General features: G+C 38.4%; 1 protein-coding gene across 1 annotated transcript; it reads right to left on the bottom strand.

The window, feature by feature from the left end:
• Positions 1 to 10,679: 10,679 nt before the first annotated feature.
• On the bottom strand, positions 10,680 to 12,746 carry LOC140166854 (E3 ubiquitin-protein ligase TRIM71-like). The gene has a single exon (XM_072190342.1). It carries the CDS (start codon positions 12,720 to 12,722, stop codon positions 10,680 to 10,682), a length of 2,043 nt encoding a protein of 680 aa, XP_072046443.1. The 5' UTR covers positions 12,723 to 12,746.
• Positions 12,747 to 16,922: the final 4,176 nt, after the last annotated feature.

Raw genomic sequence — 16,922 nt, 5'->3', positions numbered from 1 at the left:
TCTTACTTTCTATCGGTCTTCAGCGGTCTTTGTGTTTGTCTGTGTTTCACGTTCATTCTTACTTTCTGTTTATCGTTCTGTTTTTTCCTTGGAAAATTGACGGTGCAGCCGCCTCTTTTTCTTGGATCCGCCACTACAGTCAGTCTACTCTGAAGTACAAAGTACCGACGCGAATGCACACATTGTGCCGACTTTGAAGGCACGCATACCTGCAGCAGAGACGCAGCACTACGCACTGTTAACGCGCACGTTGTCACTTTGTACTTCAGAGTGGACAAACTGTAAATGGTGAGTTCATGTAAAAGCAGATTATGCAATGTTAATATTTCAATTCTTACAAGTCATTGTTGATCAGTTTCTTTCTCTCACAACACATCAGGTGTTTTGCCTTCAAATGATTCATAGTCAATTTAATTCAAGGAGTGTTTATTCAAGAGAATCAAGTATCAACAATGATTCAAAACACAATGCGACGCAATTAATGGACCAAAGTGTCATAAAGTGGCTTAAACCACTTTTTTTTTATTTACATGGGGCCTTCAAATGCACACATTTGACTCTCATATCAAATGGGGTTGAAATAATGACACCCAACTCCATAGGGGAGAATGGGGTCAAAATCAATGACACACAACTCCATAGGGGAGAGTGGGGTCAAAATCAATGACACGCAACTCCATAGAGGGGAGTGGGGGTCAAAATCAGTGACATGCAACTCCATATGAGAGAGTGGGGTCAACATCAATGACACCCAACTCCATAGAGGGGAGTGGGGGTCAAAATCAGTGACATGCAACTCCATAGGGGAGTGGGGTCAATATCAATGACACGCAACTCCATAGGGGAGAGTGGGGTCAATATCAATGAGACGCAACTCCATAGAGGGGAGTGGGGTCAAAATCAATGACACGCAACTCCATAGGGGAGAGTGGGGTCAAAATCAATGACACGCAACTCCATAGAGGGGAGTGGGGGTCAAAATCAGTGACATGCAACTCCATATGAGAGAGTGGGGTCAACATCAATGACACCCAACTCCATAGAGGGGAGTGTGGGTCAAAATCAGTGACATGCAACTCCATATGAGAGAGTGGGGTCAACATCAATGACACCCAACTCCATAGAGGGGAGTGGGGGTCAAAATCAGTGACATGCAACTCCATATGAGAGAGTGGGGTCAACATCAATGACACCCAACTCCATAGAGGGGAGTGGGGGTCAACATCAATGACACGCAACTCCATAGAGGGGAGTGGGGGTCAAAATCAGTGACATGCAACTCCATATGAGAGAGTGGGGTCAACATCAATGAGCGGCACGCAACTCCATAGGGGGAGTGGGGGTCAAAATCAATGACATGCAACTCCATATGAGAGAGTGAGGTCAACATCAATGACACCCAACTCCATAGAGGGGAGTGGGGGTCAACATCAATGACACGCAACTCCATAGGGGGAGTGGGTCAATATCAATGACACGCAACTCTATAGGGGGAGACTGGGTCCAACATCAATGCCACACAACTCCATAGGGAGAATGGGGTCCAACATCAATGCCAAACAACTCCATAGGGAGAATGGGGTCCAACATCAATGACACACAACTCCATAGGAGCAGTGGGGGTCAATTAAGAGATTGCGATTTCCAAACGTACGTATCGAACGTACGTGAAGTCTATTCAAAACCACTCTCATGTGACGGGATTTTGAATAGATTCCACGTACGTTCGACGCTACGTTTGAAAATCGCAATCTCTCTAATATCAATGACATGCAACTCCATAGGGAGAGTGGGGTCAATATCAATGACATGCAACTCCATAGGAGAGTGGGGGTCAACATCAATGACACGCAACTAATAGGGAGGGGTGGGGTCGATACCAATGACACGCAACTCCATAGGGAGTCCAACATCAATGCCACACAACTCCATAGGAAGAATGGGGTCCAACATCAATGACACGCAACTCCATAGGGAGAGTAAGGGTCAACATCAATGACACGCAACTCCATAGGGGGAGTGGGTCAACATCAATGACACACAACTCCATAGGGGGAGTGGGGTCAGTATCAATGGCATGCAACAACTCCATAGGGGGTGGGGTCAATATCAATGACATGCAACTCCATAGGGGGAGTGAGTCAACATCAATGACACGCAACTCCATAGGGGGAGTGGGATCAGTATTAATGACACGCAACTCCATAGGGGGAGTGGGGGTCAATATCAATGACACGCAACTCCATAGGGGGAGTAAGGGTCAACAACATTGGCACACAACCCCATAGGGAGAGTGGGGTCAACATCAATGACACGCAACTCCATAAGGGGAGTGGGGGTCAATATCAATGACGCGCAACTCCGTAGGGGGAGTGGGGTCCAACATCAATGACACACAACCCCAAAGGGAGCGTGGGTCAATATCAATGACACGCAACTCCATAGGGAGAGTGAGGGTCAACATCAATGACACGCAACTCCATAGGGGGAGTGGGGTCAGTATCAATGACATGCAACAACTCCATAGGGGGAGTGGGGTCAATATCAATGACATGCAACTCCATAGGGGGAGTGGGTAAACATCAATGACACGCAACTCCATAGGGGGAGTGGGATCAGTATTGATGACACACAACTCCATAGGGGAGTGCAATGGGGTCAATATCAATGACATGCAACTCCATGGGGGAGTAAGGGTCAACAACATTGGCACACAACCCCAAAGGGAGAGTGGGGTCAATATCAATGACACGGAACTCCATAAGGGGAGTGGGGGTCAATATCAATGACACGCAACACCATAGGGGTGTGGGGTCAATATCAATGACATGCAACTCCATATGGGTGTGGGGTCAATATCAATGACACGCAACTCCATAAGGGGAGTGGGGTCAATATCAATGACACACAACTCCGTAAGGGTCAACAACATTGGCACGCAACTCCATAGGGGGAGTAAGGGTCAACAACATTGGCACGCAACTCCATAGGGGAGTAAGAGGGAGTAAGGGTCAACAACATTGGCACGCAACTCCATAGGGGGAGTAAGAGGGAGTAAGGGTCAACAACATTGGCACGCAACTCCATAGGGGGAGTAAGAGGGAGTAAGGGTCAACAACATTGGCACGCAACTCCATAGGGGGAGTAAGAGGGAGTAAGGGTCAACAACATTGGCACGCAACTCCATAGGGGAGTAAGAGGGAGTAAGGGTCAACAACATTGGCACGCAACTCCATAGGGGAGTAAGAGGGAGTAAGGGTCAACAACATTGGCACGCAACTCCATAGGGGAGTAAGAGGGAGTAAGGGTCAACAACATTGGCACGCAACTCCATAGGGGAGTAAGAGGGAGTAAGGGTCAACAACATTGGCACGCAACTCCATAGGGGAGAGACATCATTCAACCAAAGTGGAAATAACATGAGATGAAATCAGACCATCCACGTTTAATAAGTTTTTCATTTATTCATTCAGTATTCCACAAATAGTGTTATCCTGCTGATACAGTCTCACTGGCCTGTCAATCACATTGGCCTATTCCATTTGAAAACCACACCCCCTGGAGGAAGATATTGGAATTCAAAATTAACCAGATTAAACTGTTTTAGCCATTCCAGATCCAACAGGCTATATCCCAAAACAGTGGAAAAGGTGTAGAACACATACGATTTGTACATGAAACACACACAAATTCTCAATTATATCATGATTACATCGTCAACTGGTATTGAGATTGTAGCACGTCCCAGCAAACACAAAAATTTTCTTCAAATGTTTATTCAAAATGTTTCAATAACATTTAAATGTTGGGTTGTATAAAGGTCATAATGTTATTGTGAAATATTTTGGCAAAAATTTTTGTCAACAGTTAAATTCTGTTACAATGTTTTGCATCATGTTTTTCAACATGGTATATGAATGTTATTAAAACATGCTTGTACCCTTTAAAACCCGATATTTTCTGTAAAACTTTGTGTTGCATTGGAAGGAAAGATTTGTACGTTCACAATACATCAGTTTCATCACATACAGAGGTAAACGTAAATACCATGTTTAACCAAATCATTTCACATACAGAGCTGTAAGTTTGATACCAAGTAAAACAATGTTACTTGAAAGATTGACATGTGAATTTAACCAAAATGAAAACTTTCACATATCTTCTTAAAAATAACCTGTTGAGGAAAATTAATTGAGCAATATTTTGAGTAACATTGTTTAACATGGTATTAAACTTATCTATGTGAAACTGTCATGTTGTATCAGATAGATCAGTATGTGATTCGAGCGATGAATAGTGAGACGGCTGTTGACAGAAACTCCCTTTGACTTTGAGCAGAATACAACAATAAATGACTCCAATAATAAACAAACTATTGTGAATTATCACTTCGCCTTGTTGTTTTACTTAATATAATGATGTCGCCCGTGTTATATATGAGACGATAGATGCACTCAAGCGGCTATAAACAATACCTTTAGGCCAAAAAAAAAATTGTTGTGTTGCCCTCAAGTGGAAAAATGGGAAAGTTGGGTCGGGCGGTCGGTTTCTTTTTTTTTTTTTTTTCTTTTTTTTTAACCTTCAGATTTTAAAAAATCCCTCCAATATTAAATAATACTTCTTCAATTACGGGACCTTTGTCAATTTTGACTTCTGGATACCTGTTAGACATCAATTAAAGACTAGTCTTTCAATATAATATAATTTTAAGTGAAAAACATTGATTTTTTGAACAAATCTGTAAAAATCATCATTACAAAAAAAAAAAAAAAAAAAATTGCGACCCTGATTTTTCAGGATTTAGGACCGGACGGTTGAGGGCAACACAACAATTTTTTTTTTTTTGGCCTTATTCTCTATATGTATCAGATGGCTGTTGACCGATTTGGACTTTGAGCAGACTACAACAATAAATGACTCCAATTGAACAAACTATTGTGAATTATCATTTGTGTTTTATTCATCAAGTTATGAGACAAACTCTGTATATGTGTTGTGCACTAAACTGTTCTATATTGGGGGGCCAAAGGAGGCATTTTTGAAAATTGAGTTACACCTTGTAGTAACATTAGGCTATCATATACTAAAAAGTACTGAAAACACCAAAGTTCTATAGCATACTTGGTTCTGAAGTTACAAGGTTTTGCGATGTGTATTTTCGTATGTATTTTATTGTTTTTTACTCAATATTTTTGCCATTATTTAAATTTCAAATTTGCTGCCTTTGCCCCCCCCCCATGGACCAGATCATGTCACATATATGCACTGCTACCAGAGATGCTTCACTTCACAGAGCATAACCAAAAGCAACATAGCAATTCTATCACCAAAAGTGGTGTTTGGTGGGGAAAGGTCATCAAAGTTGATTCAGGAGTCAAATTTCAAAATTGCTGAAATCTTGGAAAAAACAACTATATCCTCTGTTTATAAGGACACAGAAAAGGTATAGCATGTTCCACATTTCTGGTATGAGTGAAGAGGTTTGTTACAATTTTAGATAATTTTTGTTAAAACCTGAGCATTTCAGGTTTGACCTCCTTGGAGCCCAAAAGTGGATATTTGACCTTTTTGATAATATACCTCTTCTGAATCCTTATAACCAAAGGAATACTTCGGAGTGGTTTAGAACAAGATTTAAGCAAAAGCTTTCAATGGGCTATGCTCCAACTCAATTGCTATCTTGCATTTTGGTATACCTTATGATGTGAATGAAGCATCAGTAGCAGTGCAGCCCCGGTCACCGCACTCCGTGCATCCACGGGTATTCATGCTTGTCGGTGAACTTTAAAAACACCCCCTTTTGCATCTCATTTCGCTAAGTTTTTAGGGGAAAAACACCCCTTTTTTTAGCAATTTCGCGAATTATTTGCCCTTCGACAATACCCCTATTTTCGCTAAAACGCGAACGATATTTCTAATATACCCTTTTCTGGCAGAAACGCGTAGGTTGCTCGATGAAAATACCCTTTTTTCAATTTCGCGAACACGTGGTTTGAAAAAACACCCCTTTTTTTGTGTGTTTCGCGAATCGTGTTTCTTCATCTGAAAACACCCCTTATTTCGCGAAATTTTCGACGAGCACGAATACCCGTGGATGCACGGAGTGCGGGGACCGGGAGTGCAGCTTTGGCCCCTCCTCCACACCTATTTTCTTCTTGACAAGGCAGTCATGTTTTGTTTTATTTTATTTCTTCTTTAACCTGGGTTACTCATTCAGTAAATAATTCAAGTATTTTTTTTCTTCCATGAAGTCGACAAATCATAATATTAAAACACCAGAAACACATTATTATACTACACAGTCAAAATACCGTAGAACATTACAGATTACTTTCCATGTACAAATAGCTTTGCAAATTGTACAATTATACAACATAATATTAGGTATGTCACAGTGGCTGCACAATAATTCTGCCAGACTGCCACACTGTGCATGCAAGCATAACAGTGAATTGGAAAGCGGGCACTTCGAAGTTGACCAATTTTAGAAAACATCTATGTCAAAAAATGAATTTCCTCATATGCTTCATTTATCCAAATTGTTTGAATTTTTAATATATGGTGTGTGAAGACTATCCGAGGCTACCATCGGGTCCGCAAAAATTAAATATTGTTTTGTTTAAAGGAGTATTTCGTGATCCTAGCATCCTCTATTTATGTCATTTTTCAGTAGATATCCACGAAAAAACCTATTCCCAAAATTTCAGTTGATTCCGATTTTGCGTTCGCGAGTTATGCATGATTATGTGTATTACACTGCTCCATAGACAATGCGTTGTAATTTCGTTCTGGTGCACCAGAACGAAATTCAAATTTCACGATATCTTTGCAAAACGAATTAATCTGCAAGAAATATTTTGTACATAAACATTATGTAGCCAGAGGTTTCCAGTGATAGAAAAATCTCAACTTTTTTTGAGAAAAGTGGGGGGATGAGGCTGTGGATCACGAAATGCCCCTTTAAGAGCTACTGCCTGTTTTTATGGATTTTTGAAGATCGCTCATAAATCAGTAAATATAGGCCTATTGAAATAAAGGGACCTACCACCATTTAGCTGAAATATTAATCTTTCTTAGCATGTAAATTATTTCCGTCGACAAGAATGAAACACTTGCCTTGCCTTGAGTAAAACTAATTAAAAACAAAACATTATCAAAGAAATTTTTAGGTAATTTTCCAAACCACAATAGCTTTAAGCCATTGTGTGTGTCCAAAGCCATACTATTTTTGTATACGCGATACAGTAGAATGGCTCTTCCTTTTACCATTTGTCTTCCCATGTTAATCCAGATAACAAAATGTTAATTTAAAGTCTCATTGCAAATGAATTTTTATTTTTACTTTTCGGATTTTGCTTTGAGCAATGGTGACACATACCATGTTTACAGAAAAAATGAAAATTCTATTCCAGACATCGTCAAAATGTCAAACTTTGTATTTTTTGTATTATATTTAAGTAATTAACTGCAGTTTCTTTATTCAACATCATAACAGGTTCATACTTGACAAATTTATGGTGAATGAATAGACTTTCATTAAATATTGAAAAAACCAAAAATTACTCATGCCTAATTTACATAATAATATCATGAATACATAATTAGCTGTAATTAGCTAATTTGCATAATTAATTACTTTTTGTGTATTTTTTGTTATCAATTGAAATAACTTTGTATACATATGTGTGCAAAAAAACCGCACCCTGATATCATGTACGGTTTTCTATTGGCATCAATTTTGCATATTAATTAGCTGAACTGAGTTGTTTTTTCACCTTTAATTTGTCTGCAGATTGGCTGAAATAGCTAAACTAGTATATTTGGTTAATTTATTATTCTTTAACAAAGTACGGAAAGATAGGCATTTAACCTGTGATACTTAAATTAACGCTGCTTTTTCAAGCAAGGGTCCAAATAAACCTTCAAAATCTCGAAATGTGCCAATTTTGTCATAGCCATATGTGGCAGGTTTTAATTCCATTTATGAGCATCTTAAAATTGACACTACATCACACTGCATTGACCGATTTCAATTCTGTTTTTTGATTTTTGATACTTGAATAAAGCTCATTCATGTAGAAACATTAAATAATGTGTTTCTGATGCGCTTATTTTTGGGGTGATATGCCTACTTTTACAAATATACAACATTTGAAATACAGCATTTCATTAAATACATTTGACAAAATAAGTAATAGCGTTGAAAACCATTCTATAACATAAGAACATTTACTTTTGTAATACTATGAAATATTTCAGCTAAAGGTTGCATGATATGAAATAAATCCTACATTATTAAGAATGACCTTAAGGGTAGACGAGGTATTGTTGGTCGAAGCAACCTAAAAATCGATTTTCATTGTCTAGATCAATATATTATTGAAAATTAACACCTTGATGTTTTGCAAAAGTTCATTCTACAAATCGTATATTTTGCAAACTTGCTTAATTTATTGTAGTTAATTAGTTATGTACGTTTTACAAAAGTGTTGTTGTTTCAGCCCTCTTTACAAAGTAACTCAAGAACCGCAGCACCTATAAAAGTATATCTGTGATATTTTAATTCTTCTACACGCTCGCTATGAATTGAGCAATGCAGTTTTTGCCAAAGCTCACTGCCATTCGTAAGATGCTGTGAACTACCAAATCACAACAGTTTAAAATAATGAATAACCTTAATCAACGTAAGAAAAGGGAAACAAAAGGAATACAAACAAGCGCATTCTTTCCCTCTCTCTCTCTCTCCCCTTCCACCCTTCACTCTCAGAATTACTCGCTAATTTGCTCTCTCCCCTTCACTCACCCATCCCTTACTCGGTTACATATTTACACAATCACCCCTCACTCAGTCACATATTTACACACCCCTCACTCAGTCATTTATTTACACACTCGCTCCTCACTCAGTCATTTATTTACACACTCGCCCCTCACTCAGTCCCTCATAACTCTTGTCATTTCGTTTATTTGCAATATTTATACAAAAGCTAACCATTCATACGGGTTATCTTCTGAGCGTAGGCCTACTATTTTCCCGAGTATAGATTTTCATCATACCAAGAATAAAGTGGTCAACATTAATTTATATAATGTATTAAAAAAATCTGTTCCAATCCACACTAACTACCCAGCAAACACAAAAATGTTTTTAGAATATTATAAACATGTTATAAACACATTTTGGTTATGGACGAAATGTTTTAATGACATAAAAAATGTCGGGTTATAATAAATGTTATGGAGACGTTTTTAAAATGTTTTATATGAAAACACTACAACATTTTTAAAATGTTATCAAAATGTTATTGCAAATAATAATTTTTGGTAAACATTTTTGCAAAATATTTTGTCGATACTTACGATTATTTTAGAATGTTTGGCATAAAGTTTTCAAAAATGTTTTCTGAATGTTATTAAAACGTTTTATACTTTTTTATAACCCGACATATAAATGTTTTCATTATAACATTTTGAGTTGGTTTGGTATGCTAACAATTAGTAACAAACTATAAGCAAGCAATATACATGTATGCCAATGATTGCAAGCAGTGACTAAAGTCACATTATTATTAGCTATAAACATGAATCGATGAAGGAAACAGCATGCGTCTATAATTTGCCCTGTCACTTTGAATAACACATTTTTCTCAGTCATGAAAATATTACATATTTTTGCCGGCCAGGTCAAGACATTTTTCTGAGATGTCCAGAACCCCTGGGCTTGACTTCTGGACAACTCAGGATAGCAATTGTTTTCTTCGGGGGGGGGGGGGAGGCCCCGGGGGCAAAGGGAATTTCGGGCGGGGGGAAATCAACACATTTTGCGCAAAAAATTGCAGCAAAAAAGTGGAAATACTCATAATTTGGGGTTTTTAACTGGGGGAAAGACCCGGGGGAAAGAGTTCTGACTGGGGGGAGTATTTTCCCCATGCCACTCACCCTCATGTGGCGGTAGCCAGCACTGGATGCAGCATGATGTCAATGAAACTCAATGACTTCATGCTTGAAAATACAGGTCTACTCCCCAAATTTAACACAAATCCTTGTGGGTAGGAATTCCATAAGTAAGCTTTTTTCCCGATTAGGAAATTGTACAAAACTGAAACTCATGTCTAATTTCAGATTATTATGGATAAAAAATAATTGATTGATGGGATAATATTCAATGTTGTGCCTCATTAGTATTTGGGCTATATCGGAGCTAAGATGTCACATTCAAAACACATAAAATATGGCTGTTATGGAGATCTAAAAAAGTGTAAACAAGATTCCCTTAAATATTCAGTGGTTTAAATTCAATACTGAACTTTAACTTTCATTTTCTATTAATTCAAATTATCAACATTCTTGGAAAATGCATTATGTTGATGTTCACAAATTGAACAAATTTTCAGTAAAAATAAACAAAAGCTTTCACCCTCCAAAAAACAAAACAAACAAACATTATTTTTCCTCCTTAAATTTCTTCCCCACTTTTCCTTGATTTTGTTTTGATGGGTCACATAATTAGCTAATACTGAAACTACATGGTTAAAATAAAGTTGTGCATGTTGAATGTAAAATACGCAATGTTTCTCTATTGTATGTTGCATTCAGCAGGTGCTCCAATATAAATGTTACATGTACAGGATGAATTTCAATATTCAGTGTTAAAGGGTCCCCTATGATAGGAAGATGGATCACTGCCTAGAGAAAATCTTGACTCTTTTATTTACAACAACAAGCAACTTGTTTTCATTCTCAATAAGAGCAAGTCCAGTAGGATAATCTAGTTCCTTTGTAATACATCCAATGTATTGGCCTGATATAGAATAGCAATAGATGCCTGCTCCATTACTGGCTAATGCACAGTTTGCTATGTAGATATCATCATCTGCTGTACAGCATATGCCAAAGGGCCACCATGATGACACACCTGAAGGACGATTGAGTGTGTGCAGGATGTTACCTGTAGGATCAAGAACTTTTGCAATAGGAGATAATGCGAAACTTCCATTTGAAACAATGAGCTTGCCAGTTGAAGTAACCACTATGAAACTAGGTTGTATGGTTACTGCGATACTACTGACATGTGATCCATCCAATCTATGCTTACTAATGTACGTTTCCCTGCACTCACCAACCAGTAGACATCCCTGGTTATCCAATGCTAGACCATAGAGCATTGTATCCTGTGCATCAGATGATACATTGCTGGGAGACTTGGTTGGGAATTGATACTTGTAAGTTCCATTCTGGTCATAAACATTGACATGAGAAACCAGATGTGTGATGAATATTCTTCCATCTTGGCTGACTACCACATTCCATGGTTGAGATTTCTGTCCAGACTTCAAACCTTGTTTGGTGTCAAAGCTGTATTTGATATCACCAGATTGGTTAAACACCCTAGCTTGTCCATGTAATCCATATTGTCCATGGTCAGCTACAATCAAGTCACCCACTGATGTTAATGTAATGTCTCGTCCATTCTGTAATTTCTGTTGCCCTCTATTTCCAAATTGTATGCTCAGTTTCCATGTTCCAATGCCACCATGTCTAGGCCCTCTTGACAGAGATGGTTTACTATAGCTACGAATTACAGACATTTCTGTTTTCTTAACCCCAAGTGATGCAGGAGCATTACTTGTATCCCTACCAATTGACATGGATCCAAGACTTAGTGCAGTAGATAAGGTTGATGGATTTGATGTGAATTTCACCTCTCCAAGGTTTCCATCAACAGTTCCTGGCTTCATGTCTCTCAGTTGACTCAGATTATTTTTCAAGGAAGGGAAGACCAAGGCAAGATCATGATCTGATCCAGTTTGTGTCACCTCTGTTGCCATCTGTAGTGCTGTTTGTAGACGAGTTTGTTGCATCTGAAGACTTTCTTTCTGTGCCTCAATTTGCTTCTTGCTCACAGCTGCAGCTTGGGACAATTCTGCTTCTTGCTTTTTTTCTTTCTGTGTAATTCTGTCACGTGCTGCATCAGCTGCTTGGTGTATCTCAGCCTTAGCTTTCACTAAATTCTTCTCTAAATTGTGTTGTACTTGCTCAGCACTCTTCAGGAAGCCTTCGACCATATCTTGTATTTTATTGCAATCCTTCATCAGTTGCTTCACTTCAGATCTCTGTTCCTTTGTTGCATGTTTTAAGTTCACCAGGCTATGGCTTGATGCTGGATGATCAATAACAGTGCATTCATGACATATCAGGACCCCACAAGTTTTGCAGTAGAATCGTAGGACCTGACCCTTGTGCTCTTTGCAGCATTGCTTTTTCATCACACTCTTGATGTCTACTTTACCTGACTGAAGATCAATATATGGAATGGTTTTGTGATCTTGGAAGACAAGAATCTTTCTATGAGTGGCACCACAATCCTCACAAATAAACCCTCCACAATCAGTGCAATAGGCTTCAGCTTTGTTGTCAGTTGCTCCACAGCAAGAACATATGACGAGTGCATCTTTAGCATGCAGCTTCTCTTCCAATTCCCGTCGGTCTTTTAGCGTGTTGATGACAAAGTTGGTAATGAATCCTTTGATTCCTTCTGGTGGAATAGGGAAGTCTTGGCTACAAATAGGACATCTGACTTTATCTTTCTTTCCTTTAGCCCATTGAGACAGGCATTTAAGACAGTAGGAATGCAAACAAGGAAGAGCTTTAGGTTCTTCAATCGTCAACAAACAAATGCCACAGTCTGTTAAATCTTTAGTCACAGGTTTAGACCGGGCCATTTTTGTAGGCAGGTTTATTTTCACCCGGTGTTATGAAGAGCATGACATTCAAATGGTGCTAATATTAAATTACTCTTAAAGATTGGGTTTATAAATTTAGAGACTGCAACTAATTGGGTTAGAGTCAAGTTTAGTGGTAGAGTAAGGGCATGAAGGGTGTACAATATGGTATGAGCTATGATTTATATAGTTGAAAGTAAAGAGGTATTCACCCAGGGTATTCACAATCAAATCTAGTTCTTGAGTATATGTATGTAAAAGATAAAGTGTAACTTTGTTAATGTTGTTTTGTTTGAATCAAAATTACTTTGTTCACACAAAGACCTGGTTCACAGAGCTTTGTTAATTCTGGTGTGAATTTGATAGGGCTAAGGCTTGTTTAATTTTACATTTTGAAGATACAGGTGATAACTATATCAGAGTATGCAGTGCTTGGTACATTGCAAATAATGAAATTACGTCATAAATGTTAAGAAAAATGTTTTAGTGTGTACTATTTCTTCTCCCCAACAATATGGTCAAAATCACCACTGTAAACTTTCACTTATGGATTATAATTAGGATCTGAGACAAAACTTTTATCCACACATTTTGTCAAGGCTTATACATAGAAAATACATGTACATCACTCTACTGTAAGACTTCTAATTCTTGCAGTATCTTCTTCTGATCTTCAAGTGCACTTGTAGCCTCTGAACTGTTGTGCGAGTCTTGTCTGCAAGAGAGGATAAACACAAAGAATGCCTGATTGTGAATCATTTATCCAGAGTAGTCACATTTTTATTTATTAGTTTTTGTCTTCTAACCCTAACCGCCTCAGGGCTTTTTGGCGACGGGAAGGGAAAGAAGGAAAGAATAAAGAGAGAAAAGAAAGAAAGAAGTTGTTTGCTCTGGGTGGGATTCGAACCCGAGACCCCTCGCATGCCAATCACTCGGTCGGCAACACTTTGCCACGGGTCCTGGGCTTCGCTGGCCAGCAAAACTGTGCCTATATATCACTTAGGGCGATTGCGTCATCACACCACGTGGGGTGCATGCACGAACAGCGCATATATCAAGTAGTATTTTGTAGTATACACCGATCCGAGAAGCGTTTACTGTATTTGGCCCTCTATTGACGGAACCACAGGTATACCAGTGCGGGAGATTTAATTTGTTCAATCAATTCATGATCGTGTATTGAAAATCACTGTTGTGTACAATTCTGTATAGCATACTAAAAGTAATGGATGGAACCCCCGACCTTGGTACACCGCAGTTTTACGTCGGGGACACCGCAGTAATGGCCTAGTCGGATTGGTGTATACAGGAGGGTTAGGGTTAAGACTTGAATTTGAATATTAGAAGTAAACATTGTTTAGGTCGTTTTTAGTCTCACTTGCTGTATGTGAAACACATCGATTGTTCTTACTAAAATGCAAAAAACAAAGTCATGATATTTAATGCAAAAATCAATGTTTTGATGATATTTACGATTTTCTGTTGTGATTGGTGGGAATGGGATGGTGAGGTTGCAAGTTGAATTATATGAGTAATATACTTACTCCCCATTCCAGAAAAATACAACACTAATTTTTTGGGATTAAAAGATGTTATCATTAAGTTCTGCCAAATGAAACATAGCTCAACCCTAAAAGAAAAGGGTCACTAGTTTACTAATTTCTTGAAGAAAAAAAAGCCAAAAACATGTATTTTTGTATGTTTTCTGACAATCAAGTCACAAAAATCAAAGACTTGGAACAACTCTAAGCATTCAAAACCTTGAGTATATAATGCCCAAATTTTGCTCTATAATTTTCATTTTCTTATTTTACTTTAATTAAATGATTAGTTATAAGAATGAAACATGTCTTTTCCATCAATTAGAATGCATAAATTGAAGACTTGTCTTTAGACTTGATTGTCCCCAGGGGGGCCACTCAAGTATGATAGTGTACATATGCATGACCAATTTTTTTTAAACACCCCCTAAACGAGTTTTATCCTACCAGCAAATTTAGCCCCTTAATATTAAGGTAATTTAATATAGAATTTACCCCCTAATGAGTTTTTGGATAGTAAAAATGAAGAAAATATACCATTTTTGGACTCATAATTTCCCAAAAATTAGGTACCCTAAACAAACTACCCTTATTCTTGAAAATCAGTGTTTTTTAAACCCAAATGCATCACACGCGTAACTTGTCTTGCCTGAAAACACCCTTTTTTACTTGTTTTTGGCTCTTAGCGGAGCTAATGGGCCTAAGCAGTCCAGCTCGATGTTAGCCATATTTTACCTCATTTTTCGGCAACTTCCGGCGCTGCTTTTTTATACTAAGGCTTTTTTTGTCTGTGATATCTAGATATCAAATTGGGTTCTAAGCTTTGCTGAGTTATTTTTCAATCGATTGCACTCCTTTAGAGGTGAATTTGGGGTGGGGAAAGTACTTATTTTGAAGTGAGAAAAGTCAAAAGTCGTCACGAGAAACAAGTCATTTCTATCTTTTGCTTGGTTCCCTGTATGCGCTAGAGATTATTTTGGTCTGAGTAATTTAAGTTGCAAGATCATGGCGGGAATTGACGGATTGCACTATTTTTCTTTGGGAAAGTGACCTTATCATGAATTTTTGCGGTGATCTCACGAAGCTAGAAACGTGATTGGATGATTCCTTTGTCCAGATTGTTTATTGAGTTCTCGGGAGTTTCGTCACCATGGGACAACACTTGAAAATATTTAGAGACCAGTGGCGTAGTAATTTAGTTAGATCTGAGACTATTATTAATAGTCTCAGGTTAGATGACCAGGGTTGCCAAAAAAATTCAGCCCGTATCGCAGGTCATATAATCGAAAAGTCGCCCAATTTTTTTCTTTACCCTTGTATTCTATGGGGCAGGAAATTGTCATTGTCCCGGGTAAAATCGCCCAATTAGGTTACCAAATCGCGGGTTTGACAACCCTGAAAACAACGTCTCGCCAGCGAAGGTCACAGCTGGCATTGTTTGTCCGGCAGGCTTTCTACAACGTGGGGTTGGGAATTCTGAAAATCTGTAAAAAGGGTGGGGTGTTAAAATTTTGCGGAATAAATGGTGGGTTTCTAAAAAGCGTGGGAGCAATAAAGCGTGTGGGTAGCGCTACCAATTGAAAAAATATATATAATAATAAAGTAATTTGATCTGTTGAAAAACATTCATATTTTCTTCATAAATCTCGAAAGAAAATGTCGGAAATTAATTTGCTCATGTTTTCAATTCGTACGACGTCACCCATAGTAGAATAGACGCGCCGTGAATTTTATGAATGAATCAGGAATGAATATAATTTTCAGTCTCTACATCAGCCGCTTTGGCCCGCTCGCTCCACACTAGAAGTGGAGCGATCGGAACCACAACGGCTGTGTAGAGAGTAGAGACTGACGTAATTAATTCAGGATCTTAGCCCTTTAGCATTCGCCCATGTGTTTCATGATAAACAATCTAATGGCAAAACTCGTATATTTTCGAAAGGTTATTGCAGTGATGCAGTTGTGCCAATATTATGTCGCAAATGTTTCAGAAAAAAAAGAAAACCACGAGTGTTTGATAGATGAGGATAAATTCTGCATCAATTCGGATTCTGAAATGGATTGATGGTGCAGATATAGTGATAAAATGGACCCGGAAGTGACTCGATGAAACGCCGATGTTCAGTCTTCCGAATTTGATAAAGTAATGCTGTAAGCTTTGATCACAAACACTGCATAAGGGTGGGGGTTCAATTTTTGATAAAAAACGTGTCTGTCTAAAAAGCGTGGGGGAAATATAAAGGGTGGGGGTTTGACCCCGTGACAAACGTTCGAAATTTGTACTACTAGTTGCTCATCATACTACTATTTAATTCACTAGAATCTGTTTGTCTGTGTCTGCCTCTTTTCTCGGAAACTAGTGTAGTAGTAGCTCGTTCACGTAGCGATTCCGTTGTCCCACTGGCCTAATTGCATGGCGATCGGAGTGTTATCATCAGACTCGGAGCACAAGTCACACCTAGAATATTTTTTCAATTTGAATTTTATCCTTTCTGGGTATAACTGATTTTTTTACCGTAAAATTTGCGTCAATTCCCGATATATTATCCAATTGCCGATTACTTAGATAAGAACAATTGGTAACCAGCGGCACTGTGCAGTACCGGTCTGTTATTCAATTGCATTGCCTAGAATATTTTTTCAATTTGAATTTTATCCT

The sequence above is a fragment of the Amphiura filiformis genome, chromosome 12 (genome assembly GCF_039555335.1).
Source record: "Amphiura filiformis chromosome 12, Afil_fr2py, whole genome shotgun sequence".
Taxonomy (NCBI): Eukaryota; Metazoa; Echinodermata; class Ophiuroidea; order Amphilepidida; family Amphiuridae; genus Amphiura; species Amphiura filiformis.
The sequence above is the reverse complement of the archived record's forward strand: the minus strand, read 5'-3'. Positions and strand labels throughout refer to the sequence as shown.

Coding starts and splice junctions, on each gene's coding strand:
- LOC140166854 (XM_072190342.1), bottom strand. CDS start 12,722: ATGGCCCGGTCTAAACCTGTGACTAAAGATTTAACAGACTGTGGCATT.